Source organism: Halichoerus grypus, chromosome 10 (genome assembly GCF_964656455.1).
Source record: "Halichoerus grypus chromosome 10, mHalGry1.hap1.1, whole genome shotgun sequence".
NCBI classification, from domain to species: domain Eukaryota; kingdom Metazoa; phylum Chordata; class Mammalia; order Carnivora; family Phocidae; genus Halichoerus; species Halichoerus grypus.
In genome coordinates, this window is record NC_135721.1 from 109,771,631 (window position 1) to 109,787,595 (window position 15,965).

At 42.0% G+C, this 15,965-nt stretch overlaps 1 protein-coding gene across 5 annotated transcripts in view; it reads right to left on the reverse strand.

Moving 5' to 3' along the window:
* Positions 1 to 15,965, reverse strand: part of ATRN (attractin) — a 156,688-nt gene that overhangs the window by 104,901 nt on the left and 35,822 nt on the right. For all 5 annotated transcript variants that reach the window (XM_078057008.1, XM_036093386.2, XM_036093391.2 and 2 more), the window contains exons 2-4: positions 14,965 to 15,048; positions 10,248 to 10,361; positions 3,122 to 3,250 (exon numbers count right to left, since the gene is read on the reverse strand). In XM_078057008.1, the coding sequence (XP_077913134.1) occupies positions 3,122 to 3,250; positions 10,248 to 10,361; positions 14,965 to 15,048 (327 nt within the window). The remainder of the gene's footprint in view (positions 1 to 3,121; positions 3,251 to 10,247; positions 10,362 to 14,964; positions 15,049 to 15,965) is intronic.

Sequence of the window (15,965 nt, forward strand, 5' to 3'; positions counted from 1 at the left end):
AAGAAAAAGGCCTTTGCAAGACAACAGTTTATAAAAACTAAAGTTTAAATCGCAGATTGGACTTGTTACGGTAAAATGGCTACAATAACCACACTTTGTTTTTATAAAAGGCCTAGAATAAAACTGTAGTAAAGCATTGCCATGATGTGCTCACCCTTATGCCTCACACCAAAAATATGTCAAATTATAATTTCCTACTGACACACTTATTAACCATATACGAGAGAATGGCAAACAAACAAAACTTAATGTTACTGAAAAAGGAAGAGGAGGCAGTAACCCTTAGCACCTTCTAAGCTGAAGGAGGGCAAATATCGCAACTTCCCCTGCCCCTCAACTTCTCCACTCCAGTGCCCTCAGGCATACGTTTATTTCATGTGCCAAAAATTAATTATGAGCACTCTTTAAAGTTACATAAAATCTCAAAACACAAAAATCATTTTTGAATCTCTGAAAAATGAAAGTGGCAGGTAATACATCAAAACATCTGCTTGTATGTCTAAATTGGAGTAATGAGAAAATTAGTCTTATATTAAAATGTGACTGGGAAGTAAGATGAAGAGCCAATTTGTGTGAAAATAAAATATAACTATTTTTTTCTTCTTTGAAAAGAAAATTTCGCAACACTGAAGTAGCTGTGGGTACTACTCTCAAGGGTCCCCCAGCTGAGGTCGGCCCAAAGCTAGGATTCAGTGCAACCTGAGGACACCTGGAAAATGATAACAATGTTTTACGTACGTCTTTCTGGACATTCTTCTGGGTATAAAGAACATCGTTTTATTTGGCTTTTCAAAGGGTCTAAAAGCCCCAAAATGGTTTAGGGCTCCTTTTTAAAGAACAGAGATCTTGTAACCAAGAAGCTAGTAAAATTTAGGATAACCTCAATATTCCTCCACTTAACAAATAAATACTAATTCTGGTCTCCAGAAGAGATCAAGGCCTCCCCTACACCAATCAGGGTAAGAATAACATGAATTTCAGGGTGCCTGGGTGGCTCAGTCGTTAAGCGTCTGCCTTCAGCTCAGGTCATGATCCCAGGGTCCTGGGATTGAGCCCCGCATCGGGCTCCCTGCTCTGCGGGAAGCCTGCTTCTCCCACTCCCCCTGCTTGTGTTCCCTCTCTCGCTGTGTCTCTCTCTGTCAAATAAACAAATAAAATCTTTAAAAATAAATTAAAAAAAAAAAAAAAAAAAGAATAACATGCATTTCTTGGGAAGATAATGGCCATAGAGCTAGCAGAGCTTCCCAGGGATGGGGCAAAGGGCTTCCAGTGTCAAGGGGTACATGAATTGCCCTCTCTCTAGGGGTGCTCCATTCCTGGAGTTTCTCTTCTCCCCCAAGGCTGCTACGATGAGGGGCCTTGCAAGAGGGAAAACTGTGCCTAAGAACCTATAGGGAGGGGCGCCTGGGTGGCTCAGATGGTTGAGCGTCTGCCTTCGGCTCAGGTCATGATCTCCAGGTCCTGGGATCGAGCGTCCAGCTCTCAGCTCAGCGGGGAGCCTGCTTCTCCCTCTCCTTCTGCCTGTCCCCCTGCTTGTGCTCTCTGTCTCCATCTCAAATGAATAAATAAAATCTTAAAAAAAAAAAAAAAAAAAAAGAATCTGTAGGGAGCCCAGAATGGGGCCTAGATGAATGGCTAGGGCAATGCTCCTCAGAGTATGGATCATGGACAGGCGGCAGCAGCATCATCTAGGAGCTTATCAGAAATTTGGATTCTCAGGCCCCAGCTCTGTCAAACTATGGTCTCTGGAGAAGGGCCAGGGATCCGTGTCTTAACAAGCCCCTCCAGGAGATCCCTGTGCATGTGAAGTTTGAAAAGTACCGGCCTAAACCTCTCCCTTCCCCTTCAGAGCTGAACTTCTTCCCAGAGTGTCCCACTCTCGATGCTGTGACTTTCTAACCTTCCATTCTGAACTATGCCCCTTGTAGGCCCCTGCCTCCACCCTCCCCAGCTAGGGTCACCTAGGGCACGCTCTGCTTACTCAACCTCATAGCTGTCAGTTCCCTCCTTAAGACTTTCTTTTCCAAGCTTCTATGACAACTCAGCCCCCTGGCATTCCTCTGCCCTTCAGCTGCCTCTATGGCCCCTGTCCTCACTGTGCACACGCCCCATAAGCTAGTCACTGTCCATGTACCAATGATTCCCAGAGGATATCCCTAGCCCTGACAGCTCTTCTGGGCCCTGGATCTGAATACCAGTATGTCCTGCTTAGACATCTCACATGTACCCAACCAGACTCATCAGTCTTTCCCCTCAACCAGCCTTTATGCCTGCCTGGCTCACTAAAAATCACCTTGCTAGTACTGTGATACGCTGCCCAGGCTGCCAAGTCACAAACCAAGGGCACCTGAAAAGCTAAATCAGCAAACCAAGCAAGACAGAGATGGCTCTAGATAGGCCTGAAAGAATCCGGAGACCCTGAGAAAACTGGCAGAAAAGGAATCCAGCATAAAGGTTATAGAGGGAGCTTACTGCTTCTGCCAGGAGTTGGCAAACTTATTCTGTAAAAAAACCAAATAGTATCTTAGGCTCTGTGGGCCACAGAAGCTCTTTATCAGAGACCTCTTGCTTAGGGCGCTTTATGGATTTAACTACTTATGAAAACAAACATTTCTTAAGAGGAAAAAAAGCAAAGACAAAAGTTAGCCTCTCTCCTGTCACGACAAATTCCCAAAGCTGTCTGGGTCTGTTTGTCTACATTTCCGTTGTAACCTCAACTAAGTCCTCATCAATGGGCCAACCACTGAGTACATGAAAACTACTAGGATCTGTTAAACTGCACTTAGCAAGAAACCCCAATGTCTTCATCCATTAGCAGAAAAATGCCCCTTTTCCGGGAGAAGCTCAAAAGCAGTTAAGACCTGGGTTGAAATTGTGGTCCCAGCCCTATGACAATGTATTTTACCACTTCCCACCAGTTTCCTCAATTATAGAACAAGTGAAAACACAGTGCCCGTACCTCACGAAGTTTTTAAAAGAACTTGAAATGAGAAAACCCATGCATACTGCTTACTGCAATGCCTGGCACACGGGCAGCCGTCAGTATATGGTAGTCATTCTTACTGTTAAAACAAATACAGTCTTGGAATAAAGTCACAAAGATTAGACTTGAATATCTTACTTGTAAGTGATATTAAATCCAGTCAAATTATAAGCAGCATCACTAAAAAAATGCAGCAGGGCATAACCTGATGTGGCAACGACCTCAGGGACAGTCTCGTTGCCATCTCTCTCGGGAACGATGAGACCGCTGAAACGAAAACACATTTCTTACAAAGGGAAGCATGGTCACCAGGCACGGCACATGGCAGCACACAAATTCAAAACTGGAGTTCATCCTTAGAATTTGAAAAAACACTTTCAGGAAGAGGGGCAAATTCTTGTGATAAATGCATCGCGCCACCCAATTAGTTCTGGATCCAATTCTGAATCCTCTGAGGAACAGATCTGAATCTTTCGCTAGGCTCTCCTTCATCCTGGGTAATATTTCTAATGAGATTTGCACTCAAAGGCCCTATTCTTCTTCTTCTTCTTTTTTTTTTGTATATAAAACTATTTATGTTGCTTCTTCGAAAAACTGAGTAAACCTTCAAAATCACAGAAAGTAACAAACCTTATGAGTTGATGAATGCCAAATATAAACTACTGAAAAGCATGAAAAGTAAAAATATAAATAAATAAACTTGATAAACACCCACAATCCTAACACTTATCATTCTGATGTACTTTCTTTGCCTAATTGATACCATATAACATCTTATATTCTATTTTACAAGAAATACACCATAAGCATTTCCCCTCTCATTCAGAGTCCAACACACAATATATTTGCTAGGTGTCTAGAGAGCATTAAAAATTATCAAGTCAAAGGGTCTAAATGATGGCTTTAAGGCTCTTGATCCATAAAACCAACTTGCTTTCCAGAAGCAATATATATGCTAACTTAAAATCTCATCAATATGAGAATGGACAGCGCCTGGGTGGCTTAGATGGTTAAGCATCTGCCTTTGGCTCAGGTCATGATCCCAGGGTCCTGGGATCGAGTCCTGCATCAGGCTCCCTGCTTGGAAGGGGGCCTGCTTCTTCCTCTCCCTCTGCTCCCCCTGCTTGTGCTCTTTCGCTCTGTCAAATAAATAAATAAAATCCTTAAAAAAAAAATATGAGAATGGAAAGGTCCAACCTACCTCACTTGACAATAGGAAGTATTGACTACCAGTCCTATTTTAGCTTTGGTAATTTAGTAAATGAAAAGTAATTCTTTTTTTTTTAATTTTAATTTTATTATATTAGTCACCATACATCATTAGTTTTTGATGTTGTGTTCCATGATTCATTGTTTGTGTATAACACCCAGTGCTCCATGCAATACATGCCCTCCTTAATACCCATCACCGTGCTAACCTATCCCCCCACCCTCTTCCCCTCTAAAACCCTCAGTTTGTTTCTCAGATTCCATAGTCTCTCATGGTTCGTCTCCCCCTCCGATATCCCCCCCTTCATTTTTCCCTTCGTACTATCTTGTTTCAGAGGTACAGGTCTGTGATTCATCAGTCTTACACAATTCACAGTGCTCACCATAGCACATACCCTCCCCAATGTCTATCACCCAGCCACCCCATCCCTCCCACCCCCCACCACTCCAGCAACCCTAAGTTTGTTTCCTGAGATTAAGAATTCCTCATATCAGTGAGATCATATGATACTTGTCTTTCTCTGATTGACTTATTTCGCTTAGTATAATACCCTCTAGTTCCATCCATGTCATTGCAAATGGCAAGATTTCGGGGGTTTTTTTTGATGGCTGCATAATATTCCATTGTATATATCTACACCACATCTTCTTTATCCATTCATCTGTTGATGGACATCTTGGCTCTTTCCATAGTTTGGCTATTGTGGATATTGCTGCTATAAATAAGTAATTCTTTTATATTGTGGTTTTGAGTTTCTTTTACACTCCTGAGGTTAATCATTTTTCCTGTTTACTTACCTTCTGCATTTCTTCATATGTGCACATCTTTTGCCCAATTATCAATTCACTATCACCACCACCACCATGTTCAATGAAAACCTGAATTTACCAGGCCCTATGCAATCTGCTCCACACACACAACCCCACCCAATGAACAAACATCTCATCTATTACTCTCTTCGCTTCACTCACTCAACCCCAGCCACACTGGCCTCCTTGCTTTCCTACAGCACACATCTCGTAAGCTCCCCACTCAGGGCCTATGACAATCTTCAGTGGTCATTCACTGTGACCTAGCAATTCTAAGTTCTTTGTAGAACTAACACTTGCTCATGTATAAAAGACAAATATACAACAATCCTCACTGCAGCACTATTCAAAATGGCACAGGTTGAAAACCACCTAGGGGCAGGCTCAGTTGGCAGGCCATGTGACTCTTGATCTAGGGGTCATGAGTTCAAGCCCCACGTTGAGCATAGTGATTACTTAATTAAAAAAGGAGGAGGAGGGGCGCCTGGGTGGCTCAGTTGTTAAAGCATCTGCCTTCAGTTCAGGTCATGGTCCCAGGGTCCTGGGATCGAGCCCCACATAGGAAGCCTACTTCTCCCTCTCCCACTCCCCCCTGCTTGTGTTCCCTCTCTCGCTGTGTCTCTGTCAAATAAATAAATAAAATCTTTAAAAAAAAAAAAAAAGAGGAGGAGGAGGAGGAAGGGGAAGAAGACGACCACCTAAATGCTCATCTGCAGGGAGTCAGATGAATGAATCATTCCATATCTGTAAGTCTGCAGAACCCAACAAGGAGCTCATCAAGGCATTCTGATAAGTAGGGGAAAAAACAAGCTGCAAAACAATGGGCCTAGTGTATGTGTACATTTACACATATTTAGGTAAGTGCATATAAAAATAATGAAATTGAAGAATACAGAAGTGAGAAATAAGAAGGAGGGGCTGGGATTTTCATTCAATAAGACTTTTAAATATAAAGACAGAATTCTAGGAACTCGAGAACTCCAAAGGTGCTCCGGGATTTACAAAACAGTGAAGCATTTTGCATCATGTAGTCAACTAACCAATATTTACCAATGCTGCAGGTGAGGCACTGATCTAGGTATCAGGAACACAGCAGTGAAGAACACCCTGCCTCCACGGAATTCACGTTAGAGAAACGACTAGATATACCTAGATATACCCCCTGCCCCAACACGCAGGTGTGTATGTGTAGCACCAGGCAGAGATAAGTGCTATGGAAAGAAAAAAACAGCAAAAGAACAAAAGGTACTACTTTAGAAAGGGACAGCTAGGGAAGGCCTCTTGGGAAAGGTGACCTTTGATTAGAGACCTATATGAAGTTTTCAACCATCATCATCATGCTTTCATCAATTTTATGTGCCAGAACCCCTTGAAATGCTGAACAGGGAAGTACCTGTAAGAGGGCCACCTCAAAACAGGCACGTTGCAAGTAATCTTCTCATAAGAAACACCTGCCCAGGAATGACTGGGGGCTTCAGTCACATGTGGAAGACCCGCACTCTTCTAGCATGACCTCCAGGACCAGAGATGGGAACGCTGATCATCACTCCACATGCCTGGGCACGTCATGGACATCTGGGAACCTCAGTGTCCTCCAATGCACACGGGCAGAAATCCTACCTACCCCGTAGCAATATAATGAGAAGCAAACTATTACAGCACATGAAGTGCTGAAACACTGCCTCACACTAGTAGGTGCTCAGTAAGCGATGGCTCATATTTATTATTTATATGGTAGGGACATTTAAGGGTGCAAGAACGGGCGGAGGGAGGAAGGACAGAGTCACAGCAGGGGTGGGAGAGCCGTCTGCACCAGATGACCATGATGCTGGAGAAAGGGGGTCAGCTTCCCCACTGTCAGAGAGACTCGGGCATTGGCTTCTTTTCACTTTGAAAACTTGACATTGTGACAGCTTTGGAATGTGCCACTTTCTCCCAGTGAAAATAAAACAACCGGTTTATGACAAAAATAAACTTCTACAGTAAATGAATACAAACACAGCCTCACCCCAGCACGCAAGGCAATGGAAAGTGCGTGGGTGAGAAAGCGATGCTGCAGGCGTGCCATTCAACTGTCACCCTGAGCCGCCTCCCACCCCCCTCCCCATCCCCTGCCCCCACGTAGATAAATACAGGCAGCCACAGCTTAGGTGGCAGCCACTCGTTCAACCTGAGCAAACCAAGAACTGCCCTGGGGTTCTGTATAATCTTCTATTTTAAACCATTGGTAAGAACCATTTTTGAAAATCGCTGTTCAAAGATATTTTCTTAATTCATTAGAACGGTGCCAGGCAGACATGGGCTCTCTGAACACACCTGGGGCACACCCTGCCTTCACCAACTACACCAGCCGAGTTTCCTAGTGATCCTAGGTTTGACACACCTGTCTCCCTGCAAGACTAGATGCCCCTCAAGGGCAGGGAGATGTGCAAGGGAAGCCAGGTTCTTAAAGTCAGGGGTCAGAGGCTGGCGACGGGGCTAGGCAGGGTCTGTACTTCTGCCTGGTGAAGGAAGGTCCACGAACCTGTGAGGTGCCTGCCTTTGACTGCTTCTCTGTGTGCCGTGGTCTGACCATGGCGTCAACTGGGTCAGCTGAGTGCTGGACAACTGCCGGACTCCTGCTTCCACAAAGCTCTTCTAACAGCTCTTCATCACAGTCTAAACAATTGCCTTATCAATATATGACTCCCCACCCCCACCCCAGAAAAAACAACCAACTCTAAAAGGAATAATGTTCTGATGAAGAAAGTTCTCAGAAAGGAAAACCATTCTCCCCACTCCATCACCACTACCATCTCTGCATCCCCAACAGATCCTCGCAGAGGAGCTACTCCACAAAGGGGCTACATTTACACATTTGTTGAACTGGATGCACCACAAGATCAAAATGTGGTAGAGCTGGAAGAATCCTGCTCTGGCGGTTCTCAGATTTGTCTGCTAATGGAACTTGATCTGATACACAAATTTTATTCAGAACTTCAATATGTAAAAGGTAAATGCGATCAACCAGTTCAGAATCAAATGGAACTTCGCAGTTTGCAACACACTCAGAGGAAACATGGTACAACACTGGGACTTGAGGCAGCAGAAGCTGAGGACTAGAGCACTTACATGACCTGTCCGAGTTGACACGGGGACTTGGACAGAACTGACATACACAGTCCCCAACTTCTAAATCCCATGGGGTTCTTTTCTCATTAGCTGGGCTGTGTGTTAGCAGGCTCTCACCACTCTGCCCTCCCTCCCCCTCAATCCGCACATCACCACTGGGTTGATTCTTCCCTCTAAAGCTCTCCTGATCCAGCAGCACTCCTCAGCCCCCATCTCGTGACGGCGCCCTTATGGCTTCAACGGTGGTTTTCAAGTTGTTCTGCACGTCACTGCTTTTAGGGGTTTTGTATTTCAGGCAAATTTCAATTTTTAGACACAGATTTTCTATCATTTTAGAAATTTCACACTAAATATAAGTTTAAATTTTAAAATAATCAATGTGTTAATTTATATTATCAGTTAGCCAGTTTTTTTAGAGAGACATAAAAACCTTCCTGTTATTTGTACATATACTTTGGCTTCTCTCAGAAGTCACGGACTAGAAAAATTATAGCCTCCTGCTTGCTTTGTTGTTGGTGTTGCTTCACGTGTGTGCTCATCAAATACACAGTCCAGGGGAGCCACACGGTGATGCACCTGCTTGGCTGATGTTCCCACAAGGGCCACTGGCAAGCTGAGTCATTGTGCCCGGCACATAATAGGGACTCCCTGAATCTCGGTTCATGAACTCAGTGTCAAGTGAACCCCCAGCAAGTATTACCATGATAACATCTTAATATAGACAGCTTTCATGCTTGTGTTGAAGTCTGGGGTGCCTCTTGCCATAACCCAAGGTATGCTTCAAATTCTGGCATAAAAATATGTACACCCCACACTTGGACAATGACATTTTACTGCTTAGCATGGCCTATCTACCCTGTTCTTTGGCTCCATTAGTGAACCTCTGAAACCCAGAAAATGACATTGGTTCTCAGTTCAAAGACATGCTGGAGAGAATTCTAAGCCAAAGGAAGTGGAGAAATAAAAGGGCACATTAGTCCCCTGATTTCCTGTGTCCTTGGGCTGTTTGTGTACTGTTTATTCTCTGTTACCTCCTCACTGACATGAAACAGCAACTACACTAGCCCCATGTGAGGAATACAAACAAATATTTGTTGAATTGATTTCTTTTTAAAGTCAGGGAACGGGGCGCCTGGGTGGCTCAGTTGTTAAGCGTCTCCCTGCAGCTCAGGTCATGATCCCAGGGTCCTGGGATCGAGCCCCGCATCGGCCTCCCTGCTCAGCAGGAAGCCTCCTTCTCCCTCTCCCACTCCTCCTGCTTGTGTTCCCTCTCTCGCTGTGTCTGTCAAATAAATAAATAAATAATCTTTTAAATAAATAAATAAATAAATAAAAATAAAGTCAGGGAAAGAAAATGTCTGAGAGAAAGAAATCCAGAAAGTCAGCTGCAGATGAAAAACTGACAGCTATGGCTCTCTAAGGGGATGTACATTTTAGAAAAATGTATTTTATAAATCCTCTATCAAGGAAAAGGAAGAAAAATGGATGGTTTTGAATTCCCATGTACTCAAAAACATAATAAGCAACACAGCTACTTATTGTTAATAAAAACGAAAATGCCAAAACAATAGAGAACACTCCATATATTTAGTGTTAAGCTGTTTCGTTTAACTACTAATAGAGAATACACTTGCTAAAGAAAAAATACATAATTGGTATTTTCCTCATTTTCCCCAGGCTACTCTTCATTTTCTGTGTATTCTTCCAAAAAGTTTCCCTCACCCATATTAATGCACACACACACACACAAACTAGATCTGGATTCAACAAATAACTCCTGGAGGCCTATGCGATGAGGAACACAAGGATCAAGGTTCACGATTTAAATTTTTCACAGAAATAATATCCAATATACTACTCACAAAACATCTTTTAAATTTAAACTTGATACTACTACCACGATTTTATAGATCAGGAAACTGAAACGAGGGGTCCAGTACTCGGCCCAGAAACTTACCCAGTGGCTACAGGAAACCAAGTCAGGCCTAGCGCACAAGTGACAGAGGACTCCAGAACTAGTACCCTCTCCATGAAATAAAGGTGGTAAGTAACAACAGAAGTTTGCAATCTAGGAGATAAGTCTGAATTCAAAAATCTAATAATGATTAACCAGTACTTATGTGATAAAACTTACCTAAAGGCAGCAACTAGTGGGGCATAAATTGAGTCTCCATCATAAACATATAAATGGTCCCAACTACACTCTGTAGCAAAATGAGTGAAACGAAGTCTCATTATTCTATTTGGCCTGAAAAGAACAAAAAGAGCAGTTTATAATAATCATCATAACTATAAAACATTTGAGAAGAAGATAGAGATCGATTTTTAAAGAACTTACAGGGAGAGGAGAAATAAGGGCACATTAGTCCCCTGATTTCCTGTGTCCTTGGGCTGTTTGTGTACTGTTTATTCTCTGTTACCTCCTCACTGACATGAAACAGCAACTACACTAGCCCCATGTGAGGAATACAAACAAATATTTGTTGAATTGATTTCTTTTTAAAGTCAGGGAACGGGGCGCCTGGGTGGCTCAGTCGTTGAGCGTCTGCCTTCGGCTCAGGTCATGATCCCAGGGTCCTGGGATCGAGCCCCGCATCGGCCTCTCTGCTCAGCAGGAAGCCTCCTTCTCCCTCTCCCACTCCCCCTGCTTGTGTTCCCTCTCTCGCTGTGTCTCTTTGTCAAATTAATAAATAAATAATCTTCTAAATAAATAAATAAGTAAATAAATAAAAATAAAAAATAAAGAATAGTACATAAACGACATTCCTTCATTTGTCAAAGATTTATTTCATACTTACTATGTGCAAGAGACCACTAAGCACACAGTGGTAAACAAAATCGCCACGGTCTACGCCTGTCTGGGCCTTACAGTCCACACAGTGGCTGTTCTTTAACAGCCTGTGAACCAACCCATTAGCCCTTCCGTTTCTGCACTTCCTTCCTTACTCAACTTCAGATTCCAGTGTCATTTCACAAACACAAGTGCCAGTTCTCTATACTTGCCTACCCTTCTGCCTTTGCATGGAACTACCTGGCAAAGGCCCGGTCTAGAGGACACCAGTTATCTGCTCTGACTTAGATTAAATGCAAAGAAAACGAAGCCTACCACTGGGTCCTCCAGAGGTCCTCGAGACCACCGGGTAGGCTGCTTTCGGGACCGGTCACAGCTCACCAACTTCCACCTGGCACTTCAAGTCTGCCAGCAGTGCTACTACTCATTCTCTCTCTCCTTCTGCACAGTTGCTGCTCACTCCCAATTACTGTTTCAAACCATTCGCTCCCACCTCCCTGCTTCAGCTCAGCACCCAGACAAAAATCTCTCAACTCCCCATTTTCCAAAACAGATATACCCACCCACTCCTCTGTCCATCTCTCAAACACTTCACATCTCCCTCCCATCTGGAACTTTCCACATCCTCATTTTAATTTCCTTAAGTATCACATATTTTACAAAAAACAACAAAACATAAAAACGTCAAATCTCAACTCTCCTTCCAGCTATTACCTCTCTCTGCTGAAGAGAGTGAACCTCCACACAAGACTTTGCTTTCTCGGTTTCCTCACATCCCACTCACCCTCTTCGCTCTCAAACCTGGCTTCCACCCAAACACTCCACTCAAAAACCTCTTGGTAATATCAGCACCGTTTATATCCTGGTGATGCCTAATTATATGTCTCCAGCCTAGGCCTTCCCTCTACGTCACACTCGTCTACCTAACATCTCTAAGCAAACAACTAAGTAAGTTCATAAACAAGTTAACTCAGCTGATGATGGCTACCGTGAAGATATGAAAGGAATGTGACGTGTACAACAGGTGGTAGGGAATTACCCCAGAAACCTTTGGAAGAGATGAGAACGACAAGAAATAAGCCGTATGAAATGAATAGGGAACCATGTTTCAGACAGAGGGAACAGCAGAGTCTTCAAGTCCAAGTGAGAAAGAGGTTAATGTGTCCAAGCAACACAAAGAAAACCAGTGTGTCTGAAACACAGCAAAGAGAGGACACCACATGAGATGAGAAGCGAGAGATGGGCAAGGGGCAACAGCAAAAGCTGGGAGGCCAATTTCAAGGCTATCACAGTGGTCCAGGAAAGACAGGATGGTTGGTGTCTCACAACAATTGTAGAGATGAAGATGAAAAGAAGGGAGATGGAGTGGGAAGACATTCTAGAGGGAAAACGGGCAGAACTTACGGACAGGCTGAATATGGCGATAAGGGGCAGAAGGAGTTAAAGGTTTTGCTCAGGCTGAGGAGGAACCACCAAGAGCACCTTCAGAGGAATGATGCAGAAGGACGTCAGATAGGAATGAACTGATAGGAAGCATAGGGGCAAACAACTCCTTAAAGCAGCAGTTCTCGAGCTATGGGCCTCACAATGCCGGGAGGGACCATGGGACTCTTTTAGGGCAGTCTACGAGGTCAAATCTATGTTCACAATAATCCTAAAATGTCTATGAGGTCAAATCTATGTTCACAATAATCCTAAAATATCACGTGCCTTTATCAGCACGTTGGCATTTACTAACGGTGCAGGAGTGATGGTGGGAGAAACAAACTGCCGGCACTTTAGGACAGAGTGAGGCGGAAGCACCAAAATGGACCAGTAATCACTGTTATTCTTCACCACTACACGCTCACAGAAAAAGGAAAAATGGGTTTCATGTAGGGATATCTTTATTAAGTGGTAAAAACTATTAATTTCATTAAATCTTGACCCACGAGTACACATCTTTTGAATATCCCACCTGACAAGACAGGAAGTACGGACAAAGCACTTCTGCTACCTAACACAGGACAGTGGTCTCAAGGAAAATCACTCTTGCAATCATTTGGGTGGTGAGCTGAACTAGTTGCTTTTTTCCCCAGAATGCCATCTATCGTTTTTACTTAAAAGAACAACTAACAAACTATGGTTATGCAGACTTGTCTATTTGGTAGATACTTTCTTAAAAATGAACAAAGGGGGTGCCTGAGTGGCTCAGTCGTTAAGCATCTGCCTTCGGCTCAGGTCAGGATCCCAGGTTCCTGGGATCGAGCCCCACATCAGGCTCCCTGCTCAGCAAGAGGCCTGCCTCTCCCTCTCCCACTCCCCCTGCTTGTGTTCCCTCTCTCGCTGTCTCTCTGTCAAATAAATAAATAAAATCTTTAAAAAAAAAAAAAATGAACAAAGCAAGTCTATCACTTCAAAGAAAACTGACAGTACTTGTTGCCAAAGATAAAATGTAAGCTTTCAAGCAATAATTAGCTATGGAAAATTTGCATCTGCCACCCAGATGCAACTTCCCAATGCTTCAAACTTTCTGATGAGATTAATGGTGATGTTAACCAAGTGATTTTTCACGTTATATCATGAAATATATCAAAATTTGGAAGATCTGCATAATTCAGTGAACGATGATTTTCCAAATAACCCATATATCCTGTTACAAAACCATGCAAGGGTTAAAGAGCCGTTCCAAAGTACAAGAAAACCAACAGATTTTAACTTAAGTTCCAAAAGTTCATGAACATTGTTTCAGATTCCACACTGCAATTTACTTTTAAGAAATCAGCACTTGTCAAGCTTTGATGTAGTATCAAAGAAGACCATCCAAAATTATTTAAAAGGGTTATTAAAATCTCCTTCCTTTTCCTACTACATATTCAAGTGAACACTAATTTTCTTCACATACTTCAACCACAATAACATATTGTAACAAAGTGAATGCAGAAGAAAATATAATAATCCAGCTATCTTCTATGGAGCCAGACACAAGAGATTGTACAAAAATGTAAAACAATACCATTCTTTTCACTGATTTTTTTAAAAATACAGGGTTTACTTTTTCATAAAAATATGTCACATGTGCTGACAGAGAGTAGGTTTATCATGCCTTTAAATGAGTTAATGAAGAGTTTCCTTAGTGTTAATTTATTATATAATAAACACAGAGATAACCCACAGAAACAAAAATTACTTGGAATTCTCAAAATTTAAGAGTGTAAAGGGGTCCTGAGACCACAGAGTTTGAGAAACACTGCTTTAAAGATTTGCCATTAAGAATGGCGCCTGTCGGACTCCTGGGTGGCTCAGTTGGTTGAGCGTCTGCCTTTGGCTCAGGTCATGATCCCAGGGTCCTGGGATCAAGTCCCACATCGGGAATCCTTGCTCAGCAGGGAGCCTGCTTTTCCCTCTGCCTGCTGCTCCCCGCTGTTTGTGCTTGCTCTCTCTCACTCTCTCTCTGACAAATAAATAAAACATCTTAAAAAAAAAAAAAAAAAAAAGAATGGCTCCTGCCTGGGTGGCCCAGTCAAATAAGCAACCAACTCTTGATTCTGGCTCAGGTCCTGATCTCACGGTCATGAGTTCAAGCCCCACACTGGGCTCCATGTCCAGGGTGGAGCCTACTTTAAAAAAGAAAAAAATTGCCATGAAGAGAAGAAGGCAAAGGCAAGAGCTGAAGGGTACAGGGGCCCAGAGCAGAAGCCATCTGAACAGTAACAGGTATTTTTATTTTCCTGACCACAATAAAAATAGGTACTTACAAAAAATGATATATTATAATTTTCTACTGCTTTAAGCAAACCATTTCAAATATTCAAGAGTTTTAACTATTATAATTGACAATATACAAATTTCTGGTGTATATAATTCATTCACAGCTTTAAATCCAACCCAAAACTTTTTTCAGATTAACAATGAAGATTAAGAAAAATGAAACCAAATTCACTTGTCAGATGAAAAATTATCAAATGAAAAATATTTTTAAGTACTTTATGTTACAGATTGTTAACTGTGCTTGTAAAAAAAAGTAATGCCACACTGAGCTCAGGAAAAAAAAAAAATTAAATCAGCCATTACTACTTACTGTCCTTCAATGAGCCATGTGCACTTCGTTTTATATTTATAATTTCCAGGTCCATCTGTTACAAACCCAGAAGATCCAGTTAGTCTGTAATGCAAATTAAAAAAAAAAACTTAAGTCCATCAAAATTTCACATATCAATATCTTTCTTAATTCTCAATTCAATACAAGTTAAGCATAGTGGGTACATTAATGCATAACCAGAAGAAAATCACTGGATAGTTAATGGTCAGATTATACAAATCTAGGTGAAAAGAATACTTGCCATAAACTTAAGAAAAGGGGGTACAAATACATTAAAACCACCAGGAGTAAACAAAAACATATCTAAATCTTTCTAGCTAAGAAATCCATACTTTGTACCATGAAAATGGCTGTAAGAACTTACTTATAAATATGAGTTAGTTTTTAAAAAGTAAGATCACACAGTTACAGGTAAAATTAAAGCGTATTTAATACAATAATACTGTGGAGAACATAACTGAGATGGGCAAGCACATCAAGCCACAACACAAAATGGACCCATCACACTCATCTTGCTTCTGAAGGCAATCTACCACACCCCATGAGCAGTGTCCATCAGCATCTGTCTTCCCACACACCTGCTGAGTACGAAGTTCTTCAATATTTTTAGGTCTTGCCAATATGATAGGCATATCCTGAAATCTCATTAATGTTTTGACTGGACTAACCCTGAAGCTTGCATATCTTCTCGTATGTTTTGGTCATTTGCATTTCCTCCTTTGTGAATTAAAATTTCATATTCTGTGCCCACTTTACCACCAAGTTATCTTTTCCAAATTAATGTTTAGGAGCTCTTTTTATATTAAGGCGCTCCCATCTGCATGTTAAATACACTATAAATATATTTTCTCAGTTTACTTTTTTCTTTATATTTTGTGTCTGTTATCTTTTGCTATATATAACTTTTTAATATTTAAAAAGGATGCTATTTCCTTCCTCACTGCTGTTTCCAGATCATTTTTCCTCTGTCTTCCATCACC